General features: G+C 48.9%; 1 protein-coding gene across 1 annotated transcript; it reads right to left on the reverse strand.

Moving 5' to 3' along the window:
• Positions 1-664: 664 nt before the first annotated feature.
• PROK1 (prokineticin 1) lies at positions 665-6,972 on the reverse strand. The gene is made up of 3 exons (XM_004026308.3): positions 6,742-6,972; positions 3,944-4,069; positions 665-1,791 (listed from the first exon to the last, which is right to left on the reverse strand). Exons 1-3 carry the CDS (start codon positions 6,811-6,813, stop codon positions 1,672-1,674), a joined length of 318 nt encoding a protein of 105 aa, XP_004026357.1. The 5' UTR covers positions 6,814-6,972; the 3' UTR covers positions 665-1,671.
• Positions 6,973-22,406: the final 15,434 nt, after the last annotated feature.

The following is a 22,406-nucleotide window of genomic DNA, read 5'->3' on the forward strand; positions in this document are numbered from 1 at the left end:
CCTGAGCAGGGAGGGTTGATGGATGGAGAACACACGCAGAGCCAGCCCTCCAGGCCTCAGCAACCATAGTCTTCCTGGAGGCTTCTAAGAAATAGAATGGAACATGATGTGCTTTCCTATTGTATGTTACATTTTTCTGGACTAAAAATTGAGGAGCAGAGGAGACAGCGAGACCAGGAAGCTACATTTAGAGGAGGCTCCCAGCCTCTGGGTTAAGATGGAGGGCTCACATCCTTGCCAGCTCCATCAGTAATGTGGATTTCTTCACTCCAGGCACACAGTGGCCTGGTGGGGTCAAATATTTGACCTAAAACAAATGGGACCAAATTTCAGAAATGAGAGTTGCAGCTGGTCCCTGCTAAGCAATCTCAGCAATGGAATCTTTCCAGCCCATGTCAGCTCACAGCCCCTTCCTGCCCTCAACCCTTCTGAGCAGCGCACCACCTGCCCAGAGCCCACGAGGCTGCCTCTTATCCTTTCTTCAAAAAGACCCTGAAATCCACTCTCTCCAAAAAAGAGACCCTGGCCGGGTTGGGGAGGGGAAGAACACCAGTCACACCCCTCCCCAACCTGGACACAACCTGGTCCTTGCCTTCCTCCCCAGGTTGCCACAGAGGCATAGGCCCTGGCTGAAACCGACAGCAGGAATACCACACCACACATCTCAGTTCAGTTGGTGCTTTTATTCTAAAGCCAGCAGGTTGGTGTGTAGTTGCCTCCCTGGTCTGAATCAGTGCCCCTTTCAGCCCCTGCCCTGCTCCCTGTCCCTTGCTCCCACCCCAATCTGGACAGAGGACTGCCCTCCTCAAAGTCACCAACCTGCTCTCAGGGCTGATCCTTGGAAAGGAGTTGTTTAAGGAAACACCCTAATTGCCTTCTAATATGTCAATATCAGATTAGATTGAACCACCACCATTTGCATTTTAATGGAAAAGCTGTGGGAATTGGGGGCTTCAGTGGTTAACTGGTGAAGTGTGGTAAGAGGGGGCCTCAGAGGCATGACAATCCTGGCAGAAGGTCACAGGTCACAGGTCACAAGCCACAGGCTGGCTGGGACCAGAGTCTTCAGGGGGCTGATTGACCTCCTTGGGCTCCCTACACCTGCCTTGGAGTGACTGTCTGCTGCCCTCTGGGAAGAGCCAATCTTGAGTCTGTGGTCTGATACTAAGGAGTTAACCAATCGAGGGAAGATGAACTACCCACAAATTGGTCCTCACAGACCTCACGTGAAGGTCCTGAGGGTCAGGCCAGGACCTGGGACTCTGAGCAATGCATCCAAGAGCCTGTGCCCAGGAATGTCTAATTCAGACCGAGGGATACATGTGGGGAGAGGGGCAGGGCCCAGGAAAGAGAGCAGGTCACCTGGGGAGGGGAGGGGGAATGTCCTTTCTGCCATTTACCACCTCTCTGGCAGCCTGAGCAGGGAAGAGAACCAGGCTGGCCACCTTTCACACCACAGCCTCAAGCTGTGACATCCTCAGGCCAGCCTGGGGACCATGTCATGATGGGAGGTATGTCTGCCTGTGTGCATATGTGCGTACTAGGCAAGAGAGATCAGGGTAGTCAGTGTAGGGACTGGGAGAGTCATGGGAGCTGGGTTGCATGGCAGAAATAAAAATCCAGGCTGTGCTCAGGAAAAGGATGGTGGGTATCCTGAGACCAGGCAAGCGCCTAAAAATTGATGTTCTTCAAGTCCATGGAGCAGCGGTACCTGCCGTCCGGGAACCTGGAGCACAGCAGGTTGGGCAAGCAAGGACAGGTGTGGTGCTTGCGTTTCCTGAAGAAGGGGACCTAAGGAGAGAAGAAATCAACACCTTCACCAAAGGGAGGTAGCTGGGCCTCCTGGCAGCAGTCTCTGCTCAGCCCAGCACTGGCAAATGTCTCACCCCCACACCCTAGCCCACTTCTCCACTGCACCTAGCACAACAATAATAGCAATTAGAGATGAGGAAACCGAGGTACGGTGTGGCTAAGCAATACGCCAAGATCACACAGCTAATTTGTGGAGGAGCTAGGATTTGCACCCAGGCTACCTGGCTCTGGAGACTCAGCACACATGTGTCTGCACACACACACACACACACGCACACACACACACGTCCATTGATTGAATGTTTGTTGCTCATCCATTATGGGCTCAACACCATGGTGGGTGCTGCAAGTACAGCTGTGAATAGGACAGCCACCATCTCTGCCCTGACTCACACCCCAGAGGAGTGCTAAACCAATGGGGTATCCTCAGGGAGAAGTTAGGAGCATGGGCCCATTGTCAGACTGCCTGGGTTCAAATCCCAGGTCTACCACTTCCCAGCTGTGTGATAATCAGCAAATCATTTGGTCTCTCTGTGCCTCAGCTTTATCATTTGTAAAATGGTTTAATAATAGCACCTACCACATATGGTTATAAGAGGTTAAAATAACAAAAAGCACCCAGTATGAAGGGTGGCATACAGGAAGCACTCAGCATTAGTTTTTTTACCACTGTTGTCTGTATTGGGAATATGGATCTGGAGCTGAACCACCTCACATTCCCCAAGGTTACAAGGACTGCCACATTGTCCTGCCTCGTTCACCACTCCCTAGCCCCTCTTCATCCTGGGACAGGAGGTTGGACAGGGGCTGTGATTGGGAGAGAAACCGCTGGAGGACGCTCCGTGCCTAGAGATGAGCACCGAGCCGGGGTGCAGGCAAGTCCCCGAAAAGCAGGAAACATGCCTGAGTCCAGGTGGAAGACAGCTGGTAAGCCTGAAAGCCTGTGTTCAGGAATGTCTAATTCAGACAGAGGGGTACATGTAGGGAGAGGGGCAAGGCCCAGGGAGGAGAGCAAGTCACCTGAGAGCCTGTAGAAACGCCCTAATTGCCTTCTAATATGTCAATGTCAGACTAGATTGAACCACCACCATTTGCATTTTAATGAAAAAGCTGTGGGAATTGGGAGCTTCACTGGTTAACTGGTAAAGTGTGGCAAAGTGGCTCCAGAGAGGGAGAGCAGCAGGGAGGCTGCAGCTCCAGAGGACTCTGGACTGGGAGCTGGAGGTCAAGGAGTGGGAGCAAGGCAGGAGCTATGTACTTAGGCCACAAGAGAGAGTGACTTTTCTTAAAGTGGGCACCTCACTTGCCTCACTGTAGGCCTGACCAGGTGTGGAAGGCGATTTTGTGGGTCTACTTTTGTGTCCCTGAAGGGAAGTTCTTACAGAGCAAAGGGCATGTGAGATCCTTCCCAAATCTGAATTCATCAGATCCATAAGGGACATTAGAGGTAGTGAGTCTGCTCCACTCATCATATAAGTGTGGCCTGAGAGCAGGTGAGGTAATTTGCCCAAGTCCACACAGCAAATTAGGGGCTGGGAATGCCCAGCTTGTTTAACAGCCTGCGAGATCAGTGGCACCCCTCCACCTGAGGCTGCCCCCGAAAAACAAGGAGGCAGTGCCCAACATCAGTGAGGTAGAACTAGAGGTGGCATCGGAAAACTGCAGTTCCAGTCCCAGCTCTGTCTCATTGGTTGTGTGCCTTGAGCAAGTCACATGACTTTGCTGTATGTCAGTTTCCTCAGCATTGCCCAGGGTTGCAGTGAGGATCAAATAAAGATCAGTGGTTCTCCAACCTGTGCTAGAAGTTTGTAGATGGATCATGTCAGGCCCTGTACAAATAAATGTACAGATGTGTTATCTGTAGGGCACTAAGTAAGGTGGATGCCTGTTGGTGGCGGGGGCACAGCAACCCCATAGCCTTCTGCTTCCCATTGGACATTCAGGGGCTGGATCAGGCCTGGATCAGCTGTCAGAGGAGGGTGAAGTCCTCTGGAGCCACAGCCTCCCTAGACTGCCTCTCTGGAGCCAGCCTCTCTAGCCTTCCTAGCTAGAGCAAGGCCCCAGGACATCACCCTCTGCTCCCCGCATGGCCCACCCACATATGTGCACCCATGCAGTGTCTGCAGAGTACCTTGTGGCTGCCAGGGTGGCACTCCTCGCCTTCCCGCCCCAGCGGGGTGCACATCCGCAGCCCTCGAAGCCACAGGCTGATGGCACAGCAGGTGCCTGCCCCACACTGGACATCCCGCTCACAGGCCTGTAGGAGGGAGAGAGAAGAGAACAGTCCATTAGTGCACCCAAGAGAAAGCAGAAGGGAAGGGTAGATCCAAAAAGCCCTTATCAGGATGGAGCAAGAAGAGGCTGAGAGTATCACCCCCGGCCTTAGCCTAACAGAACACCCTGGGCCACACTTTATTGCCTTGCTCCCCTCATGAGGAGGCTCAGGGCTCAGGCGGGCATTGGATCTGGATCTGAGGAAACTTCCAAGCTCCTGGAGGCCACTCAGAAGGAAGACAGTCCTCCTTTTCTGACAAGGCTGGAGGTTAGAAGGCACAGCTTTTCTAGGGCTAAGTAGATGCTCAGTAGATGCTGGTGGAATTGAATTAATTAGAATTCTCAGAGGTGGGAGGGAGCCTGATGGCCCAAATTCCTGGGTGGTCAGTACTGAGCTGCCTTGGACCAGGAGTCTCCAGCCCTGACTCTGCACTGTGGTCAGTCCTTCCCCTCTGCATGGAGGCACCCCCATCCTGGCCCTCAAGTGGCCCAGCCTCAGCCGAGGGGCCAGCACCCCAGTGAACAGGTGCCTCTCCCAGGGTTTCTCTACTGACTTCCATGATCCCCAGAGAGGATCGCAGAACAGGGGCTGAGCGGCCCTGCCTGGTTTGGGGAAGGTACCATTTGTAAAGAAGGCCACATTAAATAAGCTCACATTTAACGTGAGCCCACGTTAAATAAAAGCCAGAGCCGGGGAAGACAGAACTCTTAACTGCTCCAGACTCAGGTGGGGACCTGCTGAAGAAGCATCCACACTTGCCATTCTCAGAGATGCTATGTGGCTTTTCTGAGCTGAAATGCAAAGCTGGGTTTTGGATCACTCTTCTCCAATAAAAGCCTATGGGCACCTTCAGGCTGCTGTGTGGGACGTGGCAGGACCTGGAAGCCTCCTACTTGCTCAGACCCAAGAGGGAAAGAGTGGATGTCAGCTCCACAGATCATGCAGAGGAGTTACGGGTGGTGGGCACCCAGCTGTGCCTGTCTCCAGCCCAGCAAGGGCACATCTCACACCCAGCCAGGCTGCAAAAGCTTGGGGTTGGGGTAAAGGAAACCCCAGTCGACTCTTCTTCTCCCATAGAGGTGGGGCATCACTGTCCCACTCTTGGAATAAGGATCATAAAGCCTCAGATGTGGGGACAGTTACAGTCCAGGGAGCAGGGGAGTGTAGAGGTGGTGGAGCCTGGGCTCCTGCTGAAAATCAGAAGTGGGACACCAGCGGGACATGGAGGATGTGGGGAGCCTGGGGGTTCCTGACTTCCCCTTACTGCCCTGTTCTCACCACTCACCTGTCTTTCCTGGGTTTCCCTCACCTAGGGAAAAGTGCTCTCTATTGTGCTTTTCACCGTGAAAATGTTTGCATGCCGCTCTCAGATCTGCCTGCCCTGCTGTCACTCTGGGCCAGTGCTGGAGCTGGCACGGGTAGTGAGGCAAGCCTGGCATCCAGGCCAACCACGCTGCTCCTGCCCTCACCGCGCAGCAGCTGGGGCTTCTCTCCATTGTTCTTGCCCTCCCAGATTTTCAAGCTACCCCATAGAAAGGCAGCCTACAGTGTAAACACTTCATTAGGTATAATTCTGCCTTCACAATTATTTTTATTTTTGCTTTGGATCTCAAAAGCATTTGACTCGACTTTAATATTTGTTCTTTTGAACTCAGTGTTTTTCCTTTAAAAGAGAAAAGAAAGAATTTGTCCTTTCTGTGAATGGTAAAATTAACCCAATTCCAGGAATTGTTTGGCATTTCTCTACATTTCCACTATCCATGTAAAAAGCTGGTGGAGGCTGAACTAAAAGTTAGTTTCCCTGCTCCCCCGACCTTTTTCTTCCAGTGGATTTTATATGGAAAGCTCTCAGGTAAAGCATTGCTTTCTGCTTCAATAAGAATGGTCCTGCTACCATAACACATCATGTGCCCCTATTTGAAGGTGGTTTGAGGTAAAAGCAAACTTCTGAGAGAAAACCATGATCTGAATATTTTGAACCAATTGTACAGTGCCCATATGCTGAACCTCTGCTTCTCTGCTTCGAGACTGGATTTCTACTTGTTATCTGGATGCTTGCTTTGGGGTACACTCAGCTGAATGTTAGTGTCACCCATATTCCTATCAGAACTAACTAGGCAGGCACAGAGTGAAAGAGTTTCAAAGATATCCTTTCTAAGCAGAGGTTAAGTTTATACAATAGAAGTTTATAAGCTTACCACCTTTAATTAAGCTTACTGCCTTTAATTAACTCAACATGCTATGTAAATTAATATTAATATTAATATGTGAATCAGACCATAAATAAAAATTAAAATTCACACAAAAGATAAATTAAGGTTTGCCAATCCACTTTATAAAGGAATTCCTTATTACTTAATAGGAATCTTCATTTTACCAAAGGACTGAACTTCAAAACGTTCAATGCTCTGCTAACACATTTAAAACAGGATTTGATTCATACACAGCTTCTCAAAAGCAGATCCCATTTAGTAGAGTGAGGTCTAACTAGTCTGAAAATCGCATGCAATCCCTTTAATGCATAATTCCTCATTCCCTTTGGTTCACACTGTGTTGAGCCAACAGAGCCTCCTGCATGGTTCCTGGGCTCACAACCCGTGCAGACCCTGACACCTTCCCAAAACCCAAGGCACAGAGAATGTTAGGCGACTTACCCCTGTGATCACAGCACAGTCAGACACAGTTACTAGGAGGAGCATGATTGAGACTCGCGTGGCACCTCTCATGGTCACTTGGCGTGAAGGCAAAACACTGCCTGCTTAGATGCCTCTCGCTTCCTCCCGCTCAGCCTTGTGCCTGGCAAGCTGGGGAGGCCAGGCTCTCCTGCATCCCCCGCCTCCTCCCAGATGTTTACACTCAGGATCCAGGGCTGCCTGTGGATGCCTCATCTCTGCTCTTCCCTTCTCCAACACCGATGTTACTCAGATGATCTCAGAAGCAAAGATGAGACCTGAATCTCTAACAACATCAAATCAACATCAAAACCAATAAAAATGGATACTTCGGGGGCTTTGACAGTTGCTCTAACTCTCCCAAGAACGCAGTGATTCAGACAGTTATGTATATTTCACTCAATGTTCTTTTCTGCCTCTGGGTATCCTTCTATCCTACTTGGGGCAGAGGAAAGCCTCTGGTAATGAATTAAGGGATTTGCAACATCACCATTTATCCTTCCCTGCACCAAACTATGCAACATACAAGATTATTGGTTCCCTCACACTCATACCAAGACTTATCTAGGCATTTACCATGGGCTCAACACAGAGGTAGCTGAGAAGACAGAAGAGCGTGAGGTGGTATCCTTATTTATCTAAAAGGTTAAAATTATAGTGATGAGCCATAAGACAGTGAGGAAAAAAAGACCAGACTTGTGTGGCTGATGTTCCTAAGTGACACACACATAAGGATTTGCTCTCTCATGGGCTCAGGATGAACACCAGCAAGTGTCCCTTGGTACAATGACCCAAGGGCAGAAAGCCAGCAAACACACAGGGCACACACTCTCTCAGTACCCTGCAGAGCCGAGCTGGTATGGGCTGTGGCTGAAAGGTACCAGAGCCACACCACTGGCCTTCCAGTTTTAGGGGTGAGCATGAGAGTGGCCTTATCCGTGAGTGTATAAACATGGTGGGCTCAGATGCCAGTCTGGTGGGAAGTTGACTTTCAGGATGGCCCCTCTGCCTATGAGGGAAGCCCCTGACCCCAGCCCTGTCTGTGTCATACGACCCAGAGAGAGCTCCCAGTGCTTTGTCAGATGATCTGCCTTCTCTCCACAGTAATAAAAGCCAACATTTCCCAAGGTATGTGTTGCAATATGTTAATACACAAATAAACAAATAAAAGACTTCTACAGTCAAAAATTTGGGAAACACAAACCGGCTTGTTTTTTGCAGAACTTTTCAGGGCCTTTCATATGCTAATAAGTGTTTGAAACACCAAGTGGGAAATGCAGTTTGTAGTATTTCACAAACAGATTCATCCACAAAACCTTTCTCATCAAATGTCACATGGGTCTAGGGTTTCCACATTGAAACGTTGATAGGCATTTATGAGTGCAGAGAGGAAGATTAACTAGCACGGGAGCTGGGAGCTAAGCCCCCAGAGGCAGATGCTTTGATTCAGATCGATGGCTTCATGACCTTGAAAATATTGCTAATCTCTCCAAGCCTCAGTTTTCCTATCTATAACATGGGATAAGAATAGCATTTACATCATACGATTTTGTGAGTATTCATCTATTTATTTATTCATTGACTATATTTATTGAGAGCCTACTGTATAGAAGACACTGTTCTTGGCACTGGGAATATAGCAGTGAACAAAACAAAACCCTGTCCTCATGTAATTTTGACTATAGTCAAGGAGACAGGTAATAGACAAATAAACAGATTTGTAATAAAATGGCCAGTTGTGTTGAGCACTGTTAAAAAGGAAGGCCAGGCGCAGTGGCTCATGCTTGTAATCCCAGCACTTTGGGTTAGAAGGTAGAGGCAGGTGGATCACTTGAGGTCAGGAGTTCGAGACCAGCCTGGTCAACGTGGTGAAACCCCGTCTCTAGTAAAAATATAAAAATTAGCCAGCTGTGGTGGCTCACGCCTGTAATCCCAGCTACTCGGGAGGCTGAGGCAAGAGAATCACTTGAACCTGGGAGGCAGAGGTTGCAGTGAGCTGAGATCGCGCCACTGCACTCCAGCCTGGGCAACAAAACGAGACTCCATCTCAAAAAATAAAAAAAAGGTGGTGGGGAGAAAGGCAGGGAAAGCAACAGACCTTGACAAGTGGTGATATTTTAGATGTGGTAAGGGTCTCTCTGAGAAGGCACTTGTGCAGATAACTGATAAAGTGAAGGAGTGAGCTGGACAGAGCCTGGCTGAAAAGTCAGTGCAACAACCCTGTGGCAGGGCTTTTTGGCCAGTTCCAGGAAAAGCAAAGAGCGAGGTGAGCCAGGGGACGGGATGGGAGGGGATGCAGTTGGAGCAGGAGCCAAAGACCAAATCCAGCCTGCCTCGTGGGACATGGCAGGAACCTGATTCCAAGTGTGATGGGAACCCTTGGAGAGTTTGGAGCAGGGGAGAGGCAGGATCTGGTATACGCTTGGATTTTTTTTAGAGACAAGGTCTTGCTCTGTTAGCCAGGTTGGAGTGTGATTATAGCTCACTGCAGCCTGGAACTCCTGGGCTCAAGTGATGCTCCTGCCTCAGCCTCCAGAGTAGCTAGGACTGTAGACACGCACCACCGCACCTGGCCTGATTCACACCTTGAAAGGATCCCTCTGACTGCAGATGGAGAGTTAAGTGAGATGATGCATATGAAGTGCTTACCACAATGCCCGGCACACAGCAGCATTTGCTACCAATGGCCAGTTTTTTCTATAAACATATGAACTTGTATGCTTTAATATAAAATTCTCCTGGGAGGTGAGAATCAAAATAATGAGTCTGTAAGGCCCACCTGTACACTGTGACACTGGGCCGGGCTGGTGACAGAAGAACCAACAGACCATCCGAGCCTTGGAGGACCTTCTGCTCTGGGAGAAAAGCTACCTAGGGAGGAGGCAGCACTTTGCTGGGGGCTTGGAACACCTTACAGAAGTGGTCCTGTGGGCTCTGCTTGCCCTGCACACACTACCCCACCTCACAAGGTCGCCTTCCAAGAGACAATGTCAGATCAGGTGATTCTCAGGCTAACACCCGTCCCATTCGCTCCCCTATTTTCACTCCCTCCCTCCCCCTGCCCCAAACACACAAAACTAATCATCTCACAATTGCAGTGAAGAATGGTAGCAAGAAATGCTGTTGCAAAACAAAACCAATAGCATTGATTAAAAGCATTTTATTTCTCTTGAATGCTAGTGCTTGAGGAAAAGCCATTTTAATTAGAGGATGGCAAGAGACAGAGGGCAACTTGGTGGAAATCCCAGAAGAGACTCTGAGGAGCTCCGGGGATAAGCAGTACTGATTCTTTATTCAATAACTCAATTACACATTCATTCAGTTCCTTCCGTGTGTCAGGACCAGGAACTCGCGCTTCTAGGGTCTAATTTCCCTCTAGACCTTAGAGCTCTCCTGTTCCCATGTCTAGGTGGATTTCAACAGTACTTGATTCTTTTTTGCCATGGTTAGGGTTACTTTATGGCTGCCAGATGCAGTGTGGAAAAGGACAGTGGAAAGGAGAGGAAAACCCTGAACTAAGCAAGCATGAACTGGAGGAGACAAAGGAGGGAAGCCGGAGGGGAGGTGAGTCAAGAAGCGAGTGGTAAAAAATGGAGGGGAAACGGTGAAAGTGCTAAAAATGGACTTGGTTCCACTGAGGGAGGAGAGAGCTAGTGGAGAAGACGTGCCGGGCAAGCCTTTCCCAGAATCCTACACACCTGCGGAGACAATGAGGGCAGGTGGGCAGCATGCCATTGAGTGTCCGTGTAGAAGGGCTACGTGCAGTTCACATCTCATAACTTCAGCCTGGCCCTTATTTCTCTGCTTTAGCTGATGTCAGTGTCACCATGGACCATTTATACAGACGTGTGTGTGTGCGCGTGTAGCAACAGCCAATCTCAAGGCCTACCTTGAGGGGCCCTTCAAGATGTAGGGCGACCTTCTCATGGAGTGAGACTATGGAGTGGAATATTCCCTGATCTGGCATAGTCCCCTGAGACTGTTTGCCTTCAGGCATGGAGTAAGTCTCACCCAAGCATGGGGGAGAGGTTGAGAAGCCCCTTTCCACTCTACCTTAAGATCATGGTTATTGTTCTGCAAGCTAGAAAGGGAGCCCATGTCCAGGGGTCTCCTTGCTCCTGCCTGAGTGGGCAGATCTTGTGTTAATGTTTGAGCACATGTGTTAAAATATGCTCCCTTTGGCTGGGTGCAGTGGCTCATGCCTGTAATCTCAGAACTTTGGGAGGCAGAGGCAAGTGGATCACCTGAGGTCAGGAGTTCGAGACCAGCCTGGCCAACATGGTGAAACCCCATCTTTACTAAAAATACAAAAATTAGCCAGGCGTGATAGCATGTGCCTGTAATCCCAGCTACTCGGGAGGCTGAGGCAGGAGAATCACTTGAACCTGGAAGGCGGAGGTTGCAGTGAGCCCAGATCACATCTCTACCTGGGTGACAGAGTGAGACTCTGTCTCAAAGAAAAAAAAATGCTCCCTTTATTACTGGTTTGTTGCTAATGATTAAACAAGAATGAACTCTGATCCGTTTCAAAAAGAGATGAAGAAAGGAATAATAGAATAAAGGAAACCCAAGCATCCAGGCTGGGGGTTGTTAACTTGGAGTCACAGCCCTGAGGAGCTCATGAGCAGAATTCAGAGAATCCATAAACTTGGTAGAGAGAAAAATTGCATCTTAATGTTCACTAACTTCTAACTGAATTTTTAACATTTTCTTTGAACCATAGGCCACAAACTACAAAAGTTTTAACAGTACCGTGATTTTGTTGCCAGGAGAAATTACAGATGTTTTTATGTCATATTACTATTGCTGCAAATAGCTCCAAATATCATTCCTGCTCATCACTACCTTGAAATCACTGTAGTTACTAGGCTCCTTGCTAGATTGTTACTTGATCCATTAATAAAGAAGCGCATGTATTACCATGTCACAAATTTGTTTTTAATAAATATCTTGATAACTTTATTTTAATAAACTTGATATTTTTTATAATCTTACATATTGCATTTTATACATTTGAAGTCACTATTCTGAGCCATAGGCTTCAAAGGGGCCTACAGCACAATAGCCAAGAACTCCGGGGGTAAACTCTGGAAACTCGGAGCAAAGGAAAGATGCAGCTTAGTACAGTGCAGGGTCATAAATTCAGGTCAGCTGAAAGCCTGAATTTAAACTGGACAAATCTAAGAAGAATTGGAAGAGGAGGAGGAAGAGAAGAACAAGGAGAAAAAAGAAGAAGAAAACAAAATAGAAAGAGAAGAGTACCTTCCTGGCTAACATGGTGAAACCCCGTCTCTACTGAAAATACAAAAAAATTAGCCGGGCGTGGTGGCGTGCACCTGTAGTTCCAGCTACTCGGGAGGCTGAGGCGGGAGAATGGTGTGAACCCGGGAGGCAGAGCTTGCGGTGAGCTGAGATCGCGCCACTGCACTCCAGCCTGGGCGACAGAGTGAGACTCCGTCTCAAACAAAAAAAAAAAAAAGAAAGAAAGAGAAGAGTACAGTGTCGGGGTCCAGAGAATAACAGGGACCTGGGGAGTGTCTTAGGCTGCTTGTGCTGTCATAATAAAATACTTCAGACTGGGTAATCTATAAACAACAGAAATGTATTGCTCTGGAGGCTGGGGAGTCCAAGATCAAGATGCTGGCAGATTCCGTGTGTGGTGAGGGCTCATTCTCTGCTTCCTAGAGGACGCTTTGTTGCTGTGTCCTCCCACGGTGGAAGGGGCAAACAAGCTCCCTCCAGCTTCTTTTATAAGGAAACTAATCCCATTTCTGAGGGCTCCCTGTCATGACTTAATCACCTCCCCAAAGGCCCTACCTCTTAATACTACTGCATGAGAGATTAGGTTGCAGCATATGAATTCTGGGGGCACTCCAACATTCAGACATGGCAGAGGCTATATCTGCATGGAGGGATCACGGGAAACATTGGCCCCTGGTCTGCATCCAGGTAGACTCCCTCCCAGGTCTCTGAGTTTCCTTAACCCATAGATAACCTGTGCCCCATACACTCTCATCTTCAGAACTCTGGATTTTAAAAAACAAGGCCTAGGTGCCCAGTAGTCCTTAAAACTGGTATCCTCGGCTGGGTGCAGTGACTGACACCTGTTATCCCAGCACTTTGAGAGTCCAAGGCAGGAGGATCGCTTGAGCCCAGGAGTTCAAGACCATCCTGGGCAACTGAACAAGACCCTATCTCCATTTTTTTAATTAAAAATAATAATTTCATTAAATGGCATCCTCACTCAAGTGATCCCTTTAACTGGGTTTCAAATGATTGCAAGACTTTTTTATTCTACAACTAGAAGATGTAATTCAAGAAAAGATATCATAACGACAGTGTCAGACTATCTAGTACCCAAGGATAAACAAGCTGTCAACCCTGGCATCTCCCCTAGTCATCCCCACACAGACCACACCGCTACCTCTCGGCCACAGTGGATCCTGGCTCAGCCCATAAGCGCAGCATGCGCCTCTCCTTTCACTCCTGCCTGCCCCTCTTCTTCCTGAAGAGGTTGTAGGAGAGCTCTGCATTTCCTCTTCTCCCACACCCTCCTCAGCCCACTCCAGTCTCGCTCCTGTTCCCATTGTGCCAGCGGAACTGCTTTCTCCAAGTCACCTTTATCCTTCTACTGTTTTTCTTTTCTTTTCTTTTCTTTTCTTTTTTTTTTTTTTTTTTTTTTTTTTGAGACAAGGTCTTGCCTTGTCACCCAGGCTGGAGTACAGTGGTGTGATCATGGCTCACTCCAGCTTCAATGTCTGAGGCTTAAGGGATCCTGCCACCTCAGTAGCTGGGACTACAGGTGCACACCACCACGCCCGGCTAATTTTTGTATTTTTCATAGAGATGGTGTTTCGCCATGTTGCCCAGGCTGGACTTGAACTCCTGGGCTCAAGCATTCTGCCCACCTCAGCCTCCCAAAATGCTGAGACTATAGGCATGAGCCATCTTGCCTGGCCCATCCTTAGCCTTTTAAATGTCAAACGCAAGGCATCGTTTTTTCACTCCTCATCTCCCTTGCCCTTTTGTGCCTTTTTGACCCAGGCACTACTCTTTCTTTGAATTCCTGTCTTACTTTTCATGACACCATTTTGTCTAGATCCTCCCCTCTCAGTCTCCTTCTAAGTCTCCCCTGCTTCTTGCTATCTCTTAAATGAAGCTGTTCACTGAGATTCCACACTCGATGGTCTCCCGTCCCTCCGCACCCGTCCCAAATAGGCCTCACAGCCACCTACATATTCATGATCTCACACCAGTGTTCCCAGCACAGGCCACCCCACGCTCCTGGCCCATAGAGCCAATAGCCCCTTGGACATCACCACATCGATACCCCACTGGCACCTCACATTCAGCATGCCCCTGTCCTTTCACCTCCTTTTCACCCTCGCTGCTAAACCCACTTATATTGTTCAGGGTTCTTAGTTGTAAATAACAGAGTCCAGCCTGGCTGGCTTTAGCAGAAATGGAATTTAATGAAGACTGTTAAGTAGCTCGTTGAGTTGTTGGGTGTCTTGAGAAACAGGATGCAGCTGAGTGTCCAAGAACAATGTCCAGAACCAACCACAGAATTGCCTAACAAGGAAGGCGTCTCCCAAAGGCAGCTCCTCTGCTGATGAGACCTGGCCCAGCTCTCCGTTCAGCTTCCTCTGCCATCATCTGCTGACGTCCAGGCTCCTGCAGAGCCCTTTCTACGAGTTGCTTCTTTCCTGTGAAAGGCTCATGTGGGCTGTCCAATCGCACAGCCCAGTGCTCACACCTGCACCTCTTCAAGCGCACTGGGAGATAACTGACTCAGACCTGAGTACAAAGAAAGTGTCCAAGGATCTTGGGCAGCTACAAACCATGGCTGCCCACTGCCACATCCTTCCAGCATTGTGAGAGACACCACAATACACTCAGGAGTTTAACCTGGGAACTTCCTAGATTCCTAAATTTATCTGAATTCATTGGTCATTTAATCCTGTCACTTGGACCCCCCCTTAACTTCAGACTCTTCCTTCCCTTTCCATCTGAACTGGTGCTGTTCTTCCCATCCTCCTGACAGGCCCTTCCCTCCAGGTTTACCTCTCTGCAATCCACCTTCCATGCAAACCAGAGGTCTGCTCTTCATCTCTGAGAGCTCCAAAGTCTCCAACGATCCTCTGTATCCCCAGGTCAAGCCCAAACTCCTTAGCCTGGGTCAAAGGTCTTGAAAGACCTGCCCTGCTCTCCTTCAGCCTCCTCTCCCATCATTCCCACCCTCACACACTCACCACTGCAGCAGGATGAAGCTGCTCACAGCTCCTCCGTGGGCCGAGCTTGCATTCTTCCATACCTTTCCACAGGCTGGCCCCTGCCCTCTTGTCTGGGTGGTGAAGCCCTCAGTTTCCATCCTAGTCCAGCCACTCACTGATGATATGAACTGGTACAAGTTATCTCACCTCTCTGAGCCTCAGTTTTATCTTCTGAAAGATGGGAATAATACCCTCCTCTCAGGTGTATTACGAGTACATGACAGAACTCTTGGAGTGCTTAGACACACTAGTGGGTTGAACGGTGGTTCCAAAAAGAGATGTCTCTGTCGCACTCCAACCTGTGAATATGACCATATTTGGGAAAAAGCTCTTTGCAGATGTAATTAGTTTAAGGATCTTGACATGGGATCATCCAGTATTACAGAAGCGAGTCCTAAGTCCAATGGCAAATGTTCCTATAAGAGAGAGAAGAGGAGAAGGCCATGGGGAGCAGAGGCAACGATTGGAATTGTGCTGCTGCACACCAAGGAACACCAGCCACCACCAGTAACTCAAATAGGCAAGGAAAGATTCTCCCTAGAGATTTCAGAGAGAATGTGGCCCTACTAATGCCTTGATTTCAGACTTCTGGCCTCTCAACCTATGAAAAAATAAATGTCTGTTGTTTAAAGCCACTAAGTTTGTGGCAACTTGTTCCAGCAGCTGTGGGAACCAGCACTGGCACTCACAGCATATCTGCCCCTCTTCCCACATTATCCTTCTATCAGGTATGATGTGGACCTGGGACCAAGAAAATCAGGCCCTGGCCAGCCAGCACCACAATAAAACCCTGTTTCCTTAAGTAATCACTGCAGAGAAGGCCTCCCTGAAGAGCAAAATCTGAATGATACACTGTCCCTCCCTCACCCCAGCTGTTTAGAAGGACTAGACCCAGGGGACCAGAAGCAAGGAGTCACTCCCTTCAGGTCTCCCAGTGGCACTGCTTAAGGCCAGAGCCACTTTATCCTGGCTTCCTTTAAAGACACACCCAGAATTTACAGATTGTGTGTGTTTGTTTCTTAACATGTCCTAAGAAATGCTAGAACACTTCTTCCTCTGGGGCCCTGTGGCATTTGGTTATTTTGACTAAGCTCCCCGGTCACAATGCCTAAGGAGTCTACAAAGAAACTGAGAGCCACAGGCAGGGTAAAAACTGCTTCACTGCTCAGAGGGGAGATGGCTCAGGCTGACCCAGGAGGCCAGGGAGAAGCCAGCCACAGAGGGGAAAGGGCTTTCTCTCCACAGCTCTCTCTCCTGCCCACTGCTAGGGCAGGACTTGGCATTTTCACCCTCAAGTTTTCATCCCAAGGCAGTCTGGTCTGTTTCTACCCCCTCACCACACGGAGAAGGAACCTGAACCCATAAGTCCCTGAACCCAGAAGGAACCTGAACCCAGAGTCATGATAGTGCCTAAGTCACATAGCTAGACACTGGCAGAACCCAAACTCCACCCAGCTATGGCCCAGGAGGAGGAGGCCTGGAATGAAGAAGCCTGGGTTTGAGTCCCAGCTCTGCCACTGAGATCAGCTGGATTCCCTCACTCCTTCCAGTCTGTATCTTCAGGACCTGCCTCACCTCCCAGATTTTTAAGGGAACCGAAGGAGAGAGGGTGGGCTAACACGCCTGTGGACTGGGATATCTTTCATGATGGGACATTGCTGTTCAGCCCCACTGGAGCCCTCATCATTTAGCTGGAAAGGTGAAAAGGAGAGTTGTTCTAACAGAACCATCTTCTCAGGCCACAGGGCTGGGACTATTGTTTAAGAACATTCCATGATAACTTGGCAGAGCCTAGGAAAGGAGGTGCAGCAGCAGGATCTCAGGGTAAGCAGTGTTTGCACATCCTCATGCCTGGTCAGCCTTAGGCACAGGATGGGGGCTCACTTAGGAGCTGTCAAGTTGGCTGACCAGTCAAGAAGGACTGGAAAAAAAGGCACAAGAGGCCTTTTTCTTTTTTAGACAGTCTTGCTCTATCACCAAGGCTGGAATGCAGTGACGCAATCTGGGTTCACTGCAACCCCCACCTCCCAGGTTCAAGTGATTCTCGTGCCTAAGCCTGCCAAGTAGCTGGGATTACAGGAGTGTGCCACCACACCCAGCTAATTTTTTGTATTTTGGGTAGAGGACGGGGTTTCTCCATGTTGGCCAGGCTGGTCTTGAACTCCTGGCCTCAAGAGATCCACCCACCTCAGCCTCCCAAAGTGCTGGAATTGCAGGTGTGAGCCACTGCCCCTGGCCACAAGAGACATTAATAAGCTCCACCGTCTCCTCCTACCATCCTGCCATGATGCCCATCCCATCCCACCTTCCCCTCCTACTCTGGGGCTTCTCCCACCGGCCCCCACACCAGGTTTGTTAATGCTCTCCAGTCTCAGCCCCCTGCTCTGTCCTTGGGATGGGGTCTCCCTAAAGGTTCATATTTGGGGGAATCTGGTGCACAAGAGGGAAAGGCAGCATGGGGACCCTGAGCCCAGAGGCAGCCTTAACAGTCTGGACCTGCTGGAGCTTTTCGCAAAAGGCCCCGCCCAGAAGAAAGCTTGGGGCCCTTCTCTCTTAGCCTGTGTTCCCAAACTTGGAGCCCAAGGCTGAGTTTGGGGGTTAGGTTGGAAACTTAACAGGACAATGTCCTATCCCACCTGCCTTACCAGCCTTAGGTCCCCCCACCCACACACCAGAAAGTCCAGCCTGCTAATCTTCTGATCATCTTCTTCCCCAGCAGCCCTCAATTTCCACCTCCCACCACCCTGTCACCTGTCAGCTTCCAAACACTCTAACCCTATGTATTAGTCCATTCTCACTTACTACAAGGAAATACCCAAGAATGGGTAATTTATAAAGAAAAGAGGTTTAATTGACTCACAGTTCCACATGGCTGGGGAAGTCTCAGGAAACTTACAATCATGGCAGAAATCACTTCTTCACAGGGTGGCAGGAGAGAGAATGAGTGCCAGCAGGGGAAATACCAGACGCTTATAAAACCATCAGATCTCATGAGAACTCACTCACTATCACAAGAGCAGCATGGGGGAAACCACTCCCGTGATTCAATTACCTCCCACTGGGTCCCACACTTGACACGTGGGAATTATTACAATTCAAGATGAGATTTGGGTGGGGACACAGAGCCAAACCATACATCACCCTATAAGGCACAGTCCCAGGACTGCACTCCCTCTCTGGTCCACTGCAGGCTGAGTTCCAGAGCCAGAGAGGATTTGGGTGGGGACACAGAGCCAAACCGTACATCACCCTATAAGGCAGAGTCCCAGGACTGCACTCCCTCTCTGGTCCACTGCAGGCCGAGTTCCAGAGCCAGAGAGTGGGTGCACTGTTTTAGGGTAGGTCTTGAAATGGCAACCAAGCTTATGAGGAAGAAGAAGTGAAGGAATTGCAGATGCCTAGCCTGAAAAAGCAGCCATTATGGCAACCTTCCACTGCAGTGATCCATTACTGGGCAGTCTACATGCATTGTCTGATGTCCTGAGTAGACATCACTACCCCATCACTACTCCAGCTGAGGAAACAGAGGTTCCATGATGGCCCAAAGTCACACAGATAGTAAGTCACAGGGCTAAAACCTGACCCCAAATCTAACTCTAGATGCTCACACTTCTGACTGCTGTGCCGCACTGCCTTTCACATATGAGAGAGTTGTGTTGCCCCAAAAGGCAAAATAGGATCAAAGTGTGGAAGGTACAGGGAAGAAGATTTTAGCCCAGTATAAGGAAGAATATCCCAGCAGACAAGGGAATTGGCTGCTATGGAGGCAGTGAGCTTCTCATTGCTAAATATGTTCAGAAAGAGGCCTTACAGCTGACCATCTGTCAGGGAGAATATGGAGGGGATTTTTCTCCTTAGTACCCTTTAAGATCCTAAGAGACTGAATATACAAATGGACAACAGCGAGACCATATCTAAAAACAGGGATTGCACCTACAATCTGCAGCAACAAGTCCAGGAAACCAACCCCTTATCTACCATAAACAATCCAGGAAGCCCGGCTACCATAAGTCAGACTTGCAGCAAATCATGCTGCTATCTCTCACAGTAATCCAGAAAACCAAAAAATAACCGCTGTAAACAATCAGCCCCAAATGGCCAGGACTTGATTAATAACCAACAGCACCCGCCCCCCCTAATTTTTGTCCCCACTTCCAAATTAGGACAAACCAGAGAAAGCTAAATATGCACCCCTTACCAATCACATAGGATGCCCCACTTCTAGTGAGCCTGCCTACAGCTTCCCCAGGCCAGCAGCCCCCAATCAGGAAACACCTGAAGCCTTCCCTTTTTCCCACTGTAAAGCTTTCCCACTCCTCTGCCTGCCTTTAGGTCTCATCAATACACAAGTGAGGGTGGCTGTCTCCCTTGCTATAGCAAGCTTGGGCCAAGTAGCTTTTGCTTGTCTCATTTGGTCTTCGTTTATTTCCACAATCCTTCCAAACGCTAAGATCCAAATGAATGAGTGTGTGTGTGTGTGTGTGTGTGTGTGTGTGTGTGTGTGTGTGTGTGTTTCTATGCCCAGGTGCGATCATGTATACCCACATGCATAAGTATACATCTCATATGTTACTGTTGCCTGTGGATCGCTGGCATCCTAGGCCCAGCTCATGGACTTTCTGGACCCCAAGGGTTCCTGATAGCAGGTTCCCCTGGTGCCCCACAACATCATGTCCCCTGGGCCCATCTTTGGTTTCAGGAACAGCTGAGTTAGAAAATTCCATGTGAGCTCAGATTCACTTTCACTCGCGTCAGTGAAGAGACCACCAAACAGGCTTTGTGTGAGCAACAAGGCTGTTTATTTCACCTGGGTGCAGGTGGGCTGAGTCCGAAAAGAGTCAGCGAAGGGAGATACGGGTGGGGCCGTTTTATAAGATTTGGGTGGATAGTGGAAAATTGTAGTCAAAGGGGGTTGTTCTCTGGTGGCAGGGGCTGGGGCCATAAGGTGCTCAGTGGGGGAGCTTTTGAGCCAGGATGAGCCAGGAGAAGGAATTTCACAAGGTAATGTCATCAGTTAAGGCAGGGACCGGCCATTTTCACTTCTTTTGTGGTGGAATGTCATAAGTTAAGGCAGGAACAGGCCATTTTCACTTCTTTTGTGATTCTTCAGTTACTTCAGGCCATCTGGATGTATACGTGCAGGTCACAGGGGATATGATGGCTTAGCTTGGGCTCAGAGGCCTGACATTCACCTTGTGCTAACAGGGTCAACCTGGAAAACCGTTTTTTCCCATGTGATGCCCATGGCCTCTCTACTGCAGGAGCTCAACCCACTCATCAGCACAGCCTGCAAGTACAGGAAGTTAATCCCTCCCCACTGGAGGAACCCTCAACCAGAGGGAGTAGGAACCAGTGGGTAAATGCTCCAACTCAGAGGGCCTTAGACCTCTTCTCTGGGGGCTATGGAAGAATCCAGCCTGCAATCTGGAGAACACATTATTTCTCAGCATTCCTTCTTTCCTTGCTTCTTTCCCCCACTCTTTCTTCTATTTTCTGGAATCACCTTCAGATAAACTACTGGCACCCAAGCCTTTGCCTCTGGCTCTGTTTTGTGGGGAACCCAAGCTAAGATGTCACCTCAACATTTTAGGACTTTATTTTTCTTCTCTACAAAATAAGGGGCTTTCAGACGCAGTGCCTTGGGGGCTATCCTGGGAGGAAGGGTATCCTCCCTGTGGCTAGAAGAGTCCAGCAGAAAGCTGCCCACACCACTCGGACAGAGCAGCTCCAAATTCAGCAATTTCATATACATGGGGTCCACGTGAGTTCACTTTCTGAAAGGACTTGTGCTTTGACATCTTGGAAGACCAGTGCCTGAGCTCATCTTTGATTTCAGCGGCAGCTGAGATAGAAAATTCCACCTGAGCACAGATTCAGCCAGGTTTTTGGCAATTGCCCTTCTTCCATCCAACTCTGAAGGCAGTTTCAGAAAGAATAGCCCAGGCTCCCAGCTGCTCCTGCTGAGGTGGAGCCCGTTGTCTGAAGCTGCCTTACAGGGCCTCCTGTCCAAGGACATAAGGTCTCATCAAAATGAAGCATGGGGTTAGTTAGTATGCGCACTTGGCTGGATATTTCCAATAAATTTCTGGACATTCCTATGTGAAATAAATTTATTCTTGTAAGAGGATCCCTCAGGCACTAGAAACCTCTCTGGTTTATTAGCTCGTTGACCCTCCTATAAATGTCAAAGCCATCCCCTAGATAGGAGCCCAGCAATGTCTTTGAAGTGGCAGAGGCCATAAACATTCCACGACTGCCTTACTAATGGCAGAGGCTCTCACAGACAATCAGGGCCCTTCAGCCTCCTTGCACACTAGTGACTCCCACACAGGCAGGAAGATGCCAGAGTTGGAGGGAAAGGAGGGCAACTACTAAAAGCCAGAGGCCCAGAAACGTGGAAAGCTGTGGTCGGCAGGACTCCCTTCCCTGAAGGAGTCAGAGAAGATGTCTTCCCCTTTGTGCTGGCAAGATCAGAGTTCTCAGGAGAGGAGAACCCAGGAGTCAATGCTCCCAGCTAGTCTCCATCTGGTCTAGCTTCTCTCCAGGCATAGCTGGAGCATGGGCCAAAGAAAACTCACAGTCAGGGGAGGGCAGGCAGAAAGCCACCAAAGGGCCAAAGCCACTAGTCCTGCCCCTGACTTTTCTGTGTGTGGTCTCCTCTGGCCTTGATTTTCCACCCACAGAATGGGGTGAACGCCCCTCTGAAAATCACAGAATGTTAGAAGCAACAAAGGCTTAGATCTTCCAGCACAGTCTCTTCAAGTCTGACCGCGGCTGGTCCAGCTTCCTCCTGGCCAGATCCCTGCTCATCCTATACTGTTGCTCACTCAGTGCTCCCAGGTCACCCCCCAAAATTGTTTCATGGCCCTTTGTTAACTCAAGGCATCTTCCCCAGCACCCGACCTTTTAGGTACAGAGATCACATGTAACCCAAAGGGCAGCACTATTACAAATAGGCCTTCTTAAGAAGCTGTTTCCACAGCAAAAAATGAGTGGTGCTCTAGTGCAATTTTTCAAACTATTTGACTATGACCCACCATAAGAAATAAACTAGAGCCCAGCACCAACAAGCACGAATTTATGTTTATATAAAACTAAAATCAAGGGTTAATGAAATAATACTTATCCCTATCACAGGCAATGCACTCTGATATATTTTCTATTCTAGTCTAATCTGTTTCATCTTTTAGTACTGGTTGCAACTCGCTAAACCAGGGATCAGCAAATATTTTCTGCAAAAGGCCTGAGAGTAAATATTTTAGGCTTTGATGATTATATGATCTCTGTCCCAAGTAATTAAATTAACTCTGCCATTGTAGTGGGAAAGCTGCCATTGACAATAGGAAACGAGTGGGGGTAGCGGTGTTCCAATGA

The sequence above is a fragment of the Gorilla gorilla genome, chromosome 1, assembly GCF_029281585.2.
Source record: "Gorilla gorilla gorilla isolate KB3781 chromosome 1, NHGRI_mGorGor1-v2.1_pri, whole genome shotgun sequence".
NCBI lineage: Eukaryota > Metazoa > Chordata > Mammalia > Primates > Hominidae > Gorilla > Gorilla gorilla.

What these genes read in the sequence shown, in the direction of transcription:
- PROK1 (XM_004026308.3), bottom strand. Translation starts at nt 6,813, where the DNA reads ATGAGAGGTGCCACGCGAGTCTCAATCATGCTCCTCCTAGTAACTGTG. An exon ending in ACTGTGCTGTGATCACAGGG is followed by an intron (nt 4,070 to 6,741) that starts GTAAGTCGCCTA and finishes TCCCTCCTACAG; the next exon opens with GCCTGTGAGCGGGATGTCCA. An exon ending in GCCACCCTGGCAGCCACAAG is followed by an intron (nt 1,792 to 3,943) that starts GTACTCTGCAGA and finishes TTCTCTCCTTAG; the next exon opens with GTCCCCTTCTTCAGGAAACG.